At 56.5% G+C, this 7,943-nt stretch overlaps 1 protein-coding gene across 2 annotated transcripts in view; it reads left to right on the forward strand.

The window, feature by feature from the left end:
• The first annotated feature begins 7,282 nt into the window (after positions 1-7,282).
• The window catches only part of SELENON (selenoprotein N), a 16,421-nt gene continuing 15,760 nt past the window's right edge, over positions 7,283-7,943 (forward strand). For both annotated transcript variants that reach the window (XM_034646948.1, XM_034646954.1), the window contains exons 1-2: positions 7,283-7,328; positions 7,440-7,462. In XM_034646948.1, the coding sequence (XP_034502839.1) occupies positions 7,298-7,328; positions 7,440-7,462 (54 nt within the window). In that variant the 5' untranslated portion in view covers positions 7,283-7,297. The remainder of the gene's footprint in view (positions 7,329-7,439; positions 7,463-7,943) is intronic.

The raw sequence follows: 7,943 nt of genomic DNA on the forward strand, positions 1-7,943 counted from the left end.
GGCCCCACCCCAGACCCTCACTAGTTATGAGGCTCATTGCTGCTGCCCAGGCCAACGTTCCAGAACCCTCCAGGCTTATGTAATTCCACAGGTGGCCATGAACCATCTCTGCTGGGCAGTGGGCAAGGTGCTGCAGCCGCAGCTTCGACGAGACAGACAAGGTCTCCGCCCCCGTGGGGCTTGCAGGCCAGTGGCAGGGTGGGGCCAGCACGGAAGTGCGGACCCCTCGGCCAGGCGCATGTAGATGGGGCTCGGTGCTTGGGAGGTCACAGGCAGGGGACATATGAGAGCGACGGGGGGGACACTGGAGATGGGGACCGGACCTGTGTGACACACCATTGCAGGCAGCAGGAACAGCATGTGCAAAGGCTCAGAGGTAGGAAGTACGGGGGCACCTGAGGGGTGGGAAGGCGGCAGCGAACACAGGGCACTGGCCCGTGGGTCAGAGCAGGTCGGATGGACTGCGCTCCATCCTGCAGGGCCTCGAGGCAGCGAGAAAGAGGTTAAAGCAAGGCCATGAGATGACCTACTTCACATTTTTGATGGTTTCCTCTGACTTCTGAGGGGAGAGGCCTTGGAGTCATCCTCCCCTTACATCTGTCTCAGTGGAAACCCTTCTTGGGGTCCTCAGCAGAAGCTTCTGAAACTGGTCCCCCCGAGAATACCGGAGAAGCAAGGGCCTCCTGCCCTGTGTTTCCATGAGCTCTGGACTCTTCCCATCTGGAGGGGAACTGGAGACTTCCAGGCACCGGAGCCTCTCCTTTGACCTTTGTTCCCGCAGCTTCCACTCCCCGCTGTGGCCCCACTCCTGTCAAGCAGGTCCAGCTGCACTTTTGAAAGTTGAAGCTGCTTCCCCAGATGGCCTTTCTCCTCTGCTAGCCTGTGTGGAGCCAAGGCTGTTTTCTGGCTCCGGGCCTTTTCTTTTCTCTTTGGAATCTTCTGGATCTGCGCAGGTATGATGCCAGTGAGTTCTGGGTCTCGAACGTAATTTTCCATCCGCCTTCACCCCTCCCCCGTGGGCAGTTCCAACCAGGAGATGGCCTTCCATGGAGTGTCCCGCACGGGCCTCCATCTACCTGCATCCCGATTGCACCCCTACCCTCTGCTGGGTCACCTTTCCGGCTTCACACGTTCTCCCAGCATAAGGCTCCCACCTAAGTCACCATGTGGCCTTGACACCTTCCCTGTCCCAAGCTCACCTGATCACCAAGCAGGCCACCCTGACTGCCGCCGCCCACTGTGGCTTTAAGGGCCCTCCCAGCGGGGCCTGTTCGCACTCCCTGGAGAAGACATCTGATCTGCTCTCTGACCTACCGCCTCTCCCTCTGTGAAATCTCTCCTGCTGAAGAACGAATGTGTCCGACCTTGTAATCCCACCTCGCCAGAGGGCAGGAGCTATCTGCCTCCTCCTCTCTCTTCGTCCTTGTCTCCACATCCTCCATCCTTCTCTCAAGGAAACCCTCCCTCCTGCAAAATCACTGTGTCTTCCTTCATTTGACTTTTATTTTTCCATGGCTCCAATGTTTTAAATTAGCCCCATTTTTCCTTGAGCCTTTAAATGAACCTTTTCTTTAAAAGATTTTATTTATTTATTCATTTGAGAGAGAGAGAGCACAAGTGCAAGTGGGGGTGGGGCAGAGGGGGAGGGGGAGGGACAAGCAGACTCCTTGCCCTCTTTGCTGAGTGGAGCCCCACGCAGGGCTCAATCCCACAACCCTGAGATCATGACCTGAGCCAAGATCGAGCGGTCACTCCACAGACTGAGCCACCCAGGGGCTCCCAAATGAAGCTTTTTTTAAAAGAACTTTTTTGGGGGGCACCTGGGTGGCTCAGTCGGTTGAGCCTCCATCTCTTGGTTTCAGCTCAGGTCATGATCTCAGGGTCGTGGGATCGAGCCCCGAATTGGGTTCCGCACTTACTGAGGAGTCTGCTTGGGACTCTCTCTCTGCTCCTCTCCCTTGCTCCCTCTCTCTCTCTCCAAATAAATCTTTTTATTTTTTAAAGATTTTATTTATTTATTTGGCAGATAGAGACAGCCAGCGAGAGAGGGAACACAAGCAGGGGGAGTGGGAGAGGAAGAAGCAGGCTCCCAGCAGAGAAGCCTGATGTGGGGCTCGATCCCAGAAGGCCAGGATCACGCCCTGAGCCGAAGGCAGATGCCTAACGACTGCGCCACCCAGGCACCCCTCCAAATAAATCTTAAAAAAAATAAATAAAAATAAAGAACTTTTTTTTTTTTTTAAGTAAGCTACACACCCAGCATGGAGCCCAGTGCAGGGCTTGAACTCACGACCCTGAGATCAAGATCTAGAGTCTGATGCTTAACCAACTGAGCCACCCAGGTGCCCCTTGAAAGACCTTTTTGACTGAAGTATAGTGTAGACACAGTCACATGTGTAGAAGTCACTAATCTTACGTGTACGGCTCCAGGGATGTTCACCGGTTACACATTCATGTAGCCTCCCCCCATCAAGATAGAGAACTTTCCCAGCATCCAGAGAGCTCCCTCCTGCTGTCTGCCAATACCTGCCTTGCCTAGAGTGAGCCCCGTGCTGCCCTCTTCCACCACGGACTCATCTCAGGCAAATGGCCTTCGAATTCCCTCTTAGTCTTCAGATTATAGACATTCCACTGAGTTTTTGGTTTCAAATTCACAAGAGACAACTTATAACAACTTATGTCCTGTAAACTCAGGGCTCTTATGCTTTTTTGTCTGGTCATCATAAAGCCCTTTTCTATCCCTTTAGGGTGACATGCACGAGTAAGCCCCTCGAGGGACCCTGAGACACGTCTTCCCCTGGTAGGGGGCCAGCTCCTCCCAGCTTGCCCAGAACTCTGCTGCTTTTCAAACCAAGCAGCTCCCAGCCTCGGCACCCCTCAGTCCTAGGCACACCGGGAGCTCGATCACCCCAACCCCTGTTTTCTGCTTGGCCCCGGCCACAGTTCAGAGCAGACACAAGGAGCAGAGCTCGGGGCTGTTGGCCCAGCACCATCTTCCTGGGCCTGACACTAACCATATGAGGCCCTCGAATGCCCAGCTCATTTCTCGTGGCTTGCATAAAACTCACCTGTCTTTGCATTTGAGAGCCTCGACCTCCCGTCCCGAATGGGCAACAGCATTGGAGGAAGGGTGTTTTTATAAGAAGGAAAAATTCTTCTGGATTTGGCATTCACTGCTCAGGACCCCAAAAAACCCCACCCAGGGAGGCCCAGCTAGTACTCGCTCCAGCCCAGGGGTCCTCCACCCTGACTAGGCCCCAGGACCCCTGCGCTACCAAGAGCTCTGGTGGCAGGCAGGCTAGCCAACCCATGGCCCCTGTGCCCATGGTGCTGAGAATAAAGCTGTCCACGTGGACAGAGTCCTGGGGACCTTTCCTGACCCCGGGAAATAAATCTCCCTGCCTGGACAGGACGAGAGCTTGTTGTGACCCCCACAATTCATCTATTTCCTGGCTAATCACAGCATCAGCCCTGTGCCTATGAATCCAGCCAAAGCCACTCAGCCCTCGGAGGCACGGCCACATCTGTGGTCACGTACCAGCCGCCGAGGCCACGCCAACCAAAGGCCTCTTCTCTCTCCTTCAATGATCTCATTGAATCCTGTGGCTTTAGGGTCATTTATTGGCTGGTGACTCTCAAGTTTATGGTCCCTATAGCTCACAACTTCAAACTCCTGCACATACCCCCTCCCCGACACTGCGCTCCACACCGCAGCTCAGGGTCATGTCCACACGGCAGCCTGGGCCTCTCAGGCTTTCCCACCTCGGGAAGGGCGCCATCGTCTACCTGACATGGGCTGCATGACCCTCCCGGCCCAGAGCCCCGATGCCTTTGGGCTGAGACTGAACCAGCGTCCCCACTCCCTCTGTCTACTCCTGCTCCCCTCAGTCTGTCCTCTACCCAGAAACCAGAAAGGTCTTAAAAAAAACACAAAACCTCAGCTTTACTGGGACATAATTTTTATGCCATAAAGTTCACCCGTTGAAAGTGTACAATTCCTGTTTCTGTAGTATATTCACAGATTTGTACAACCATCACATAATCACCTTTTAGAACATTTATACCCCAGAAAGAAGCCTTGGGCCCATCAGCAGCCTCTCCCTACCCCCACTGCCGGGCCGGGCAACCACGACTCTCCGTTCCGTCTCCAGGCTGGCCTTACCGGACCTGCCACACTAGGGGAACCCTACAGTACGCCCGTGGTCTTTGCGTCTGGCTTCCTTGTTTTAATGTGATGTTTTCGAGGTTTGCCCATGTTGGCGAACGAGGCAGGGCTTCGTTCCGTCTTACTGCCCCCAAATCTCCATTGCGTGGATCTGCCACGTTTTGTTCATCCGCTCCTCAGTGGAGAGTGGGGTCATCTCTCCTTTTTGGCTGTTAGAAAGTTCTGTTGAAAGTACAGATCAGGTAACTACACTGGAATTTTTTTAAAAGCTTAATAAAAAAATAATAAAAATAACAACAGTGACATGTCACTCCCCTGCTTAAAACCCGACGATGGTTTCCCATCGTTTCCAACTGCCTACACCGTCCTTGGGGCCCCGGCCGCGGCTCTCTCGCCAGGCCTTCCTGCTGCTCCACACAGCCCGCCCTGCCTGCCTCACGTTTCCTGAACACACCACGTTTGTTTCCTCGGCAGGGCCTCTGCTCCGGCCCCTCGGCCTGGGATGGCCTCCCTTCCTTTCCGGGAGCCGGCCTCTTTCCTTCCCGTTCGGGCTGCCCTGGAAATGCCTGCCCCCGCCTGTCTCGCCCTCACAGTCCCCAGTATCCCAAATCACCTTCGCGCATGTATCACCCGCTCCCCCTGCTAGAATATTTGGCTCCAAATGAGGAAGTACTTCGTCCGTCTTCCCTACTGTGTGCCAGGAGCCTACACAGGTTCCGGGCACACAGTGGGGCCTGAGCTTGCTGAGAGGCCCCCGTGGTCCAGGCAGGCAAAGCCTCCCCTCTCCCAAGTGGCATTTTGCTCCCAAATGCTGGTCCTGTGATTGGCCGGCAACAGGTCAGGGGTTGGGTTTAGAGCAAATAACCCCTCTGCCTGTCCCAGCACCTAGAGTTAGAGGAGAAGCACGAAACCCCACCCCAGATGGCTTTCCTCCTCCTGGCACCCCAGCTCATTCTCCTCCTAGAGCTGGCGTTGAAACCCCTGATCTGACCTTCTTCCTGGAGAGCAGCAGACAGCAAGCGGAGGAGAGGATGCTGCTGGAGGCCAGGCAGGTGTGCGTGAGAGAGAGAGGGAGAGAGGGAGGGAGGGAGGTAACAGGCCAGGGTGTGAGGCAGTGACCCCAGCCCTGCCTCCTCTTCCAGAGCCTGGCCCGAGCGCCCGGGCTGTCCGCACCGATGCCCGCTGTGGACCCAGCACGGAGGGGAAGGACCCTCCCTCCCTAGTCTGAAGGGAGCCTCCGAGGCTGAATGACCCGCTCTTCCCATGACTCTGTTGTCTCGAGCATAAAGTCCAAGCTTTTCACAAGTTGCTCGGAGCCCCAGCCTGTCTCTCCTGCCCCCTCTCCCTTCACACTCCCTCGTGGTCCCCCTGCTCAAATCCTCATCGTGCCAGAGGCATGCCATTGATGTTCGTGCTGTCAGGCCTTTGCTTCTGCTCTTCCTGCCCCTGGAATGATCTTCCCCCTGGTGCTCTGACTGGCGACCCCCTGAACTCAGGCCTGGCTGGACTTCCACTCTGTGAAGCCTCTTCTGGCCCCTCCTGACAGTCACAGGAACGCTCCTCTGCATACATCCCTCTCTCAGATCACTTACCTCCAGGGAAGGGGGGGCGGTCAGAATACCCACTGACTTGCCTAGAAGAGCAGATTCCATTTTTCTTCTCTGATGGATCCCCGATGCCCAAGCACAGAAGACCCTCCATAAACACGTGTTGAACGGGTGTTAAGAATAATTTCCCTGCTCACCCGGGAGCCCCTCAAGGACATGGCTAGCATGTCACTTACTTGGATGTAATTTCCGTTTGCCGCTACTCCCAAATACCACCCTTGCCCACTCAGGGGTCAAAGACCAGGTGCCAAAAGGCCCCTGCAGCACCACCGCTGAGCAGAGCGACCCTCCCGGCCCAATCTCTCAAGGCCGGGCCTTGCCCAGGTCCTTGGTTTGGAGTCAAGCCTCCTGGGAAGGGTGCCACCAGTGGGACACCTAGTCCGGCTCCATTGCCAAAGCCCAGAGCTGTCTTCCCAGAGCTGGGTCCCAACGTGGATCCTTTTCCCAGAGGCTCACTGACCTAAGTCAAGTCCTGTAAACCCACCCATCGTCCAGCGCCCTCCCAATCCCAGCAGCCCATCTCCCTAGCCCTGGACCACAGAGATCAGTGGGGTATCTGCGTCTTTAACAAGAACTGAGTGTAATAAATAAAAGTATTCTGGCAAAGAAAACTTCCCTCATTTATTTTCCAGGGGCCTTAGCTCATCAATCTTCCCTTCCTAACCTGCTTTGTGCTCTGTTAGCTTTGCTTCCTGATAGAGCAGAATTTGGTTTTCTAATAGCATCTGTCGTATGCAGGGTGTCCCCGAACATTAGCGGTAATGAGTTGGAAGTAGCACAGTCGGAAGCCTTCAGAAGCCAACAGCAGATGTCAGGCCCTCCGCGGGTTCCCCTGAGGCTTTGGGGCCAAAGCACTGGGTAAAAGCTAGGTCCAGAGCCCCCAAGTCTCAGTCCCTGACAGTCATTCATCCAAAAGACATTCGAATGTCTACCATGTGTCAGGTCCTGTGTGGGCTCTGGGAAGCTGGGGCCCTGCCCGCAGGGTGCTGTCATGGTTGGTTATCCATGAAGAACAGGAGTGGTGGTAGAAGTAAGTCCCACCCCCAATCGTTCGGCTGGGCTATCCCCTGGGAGGCCGCAGGGCATGAGATTCGGACTCAGATGGACCTGGGGGGGGCAAACCATCCTCCCCTCTGGGTTGCTTGAGAACAAGTAAGAGCATAAAGCACACAACACCAAGTCCAGCACATAGTGGCCCCTCCAACATCTGGGACCTGACAGGTGCACATGGACCAGGGTTGGCAGTGATGTCCAAGGGTGGTGCTGCAGCTCCCCTGGGGCCAGGGTTCTTGTCTAGAGGCTCGGGTGGTTGCTGCCCTCTCCTGGGAAAGAGAGAGCCATCCTCCGGCTCCTGGAGACCTTAAAAAGATGGAAGAGGGCCCCAGTGGAACCAAGGCTTCTGAGACAGGAACCAAAAGTATTGACAGATCCAAAAGTATTTCCTCAAACTCCACCCACCCCCATTCCCAAGGTCCTCCCCCAGGCATGCCAAGAGTTGTTCTCTAGAAAAATCGCTCCTGTGGCCATGCCATGTCCAGCAGAGGAGAGGGTAGCTGGTAAGTCACCGTCCGGCCTGCCCACGCCAAGAGGCTGCCAGCCCCACCGACGCGGGTGTTTCTTCCTCACCACCACCCACAGGAAAGGCCTCTTCTGACTCCCCCTTACAGGTGCGGACGTTCTGCCCCCGCAGGTGAGGGTTTCAGGGCCGCAGCACCTGGTGTGGCCTTGTGCAGGTAGCTGCCCCGCCCCCGGCCACTGTGCGGAGGTGGCCTTCCAGGGGGACCCTAAGGGAATGGAGTTTGTAGGTTTTTATTCTTCTCGACGACTGAAGACGGTTTAGAAAGCAGGTGGGATAAGGGTGGAGGGTGGGGTGCCCCCCCCCAGCCTCCCTCCCATCTGCCAACAGAGGGGTCACGAAGCCTGGTGGTCCGGAGACCCCTCCCCGGCAAGCTTCGGGGGTGCGGACGCCCCCCTCTCCCGCCGGCCGGCCGCCGCCCCCCAGGCCTCCGCCGGGCAGGACGCGATGCCCAGGCCCCGCTTTCATTTTCGGAGCCGACGTGCAGGCCGGGCCGGGAGGCGGGCGGCGGGAAGCCCCGGCCCCGCACTGACTCCCTGCGCGGCCCCTGACGCCGCCGACCCTGCACCCCGCGCCCGCCCCACGGCCGGAGGCC

Source organism: Ailuropoda melanoleuca, chromosome 2, assembly GCF_002007445.2.
Source record: "Ailuropoda melanoleuca isolate Jingjing chromosome 2, ASM200744v2, whole genome shotgun sequence".
Classification (NCBI taxonomy): Eukaryota; Metazoa; Chordata; class Mammalia; order Carnivora; family Ursidae; genus Ailuropoda; species Ailuropoda melanoleuca.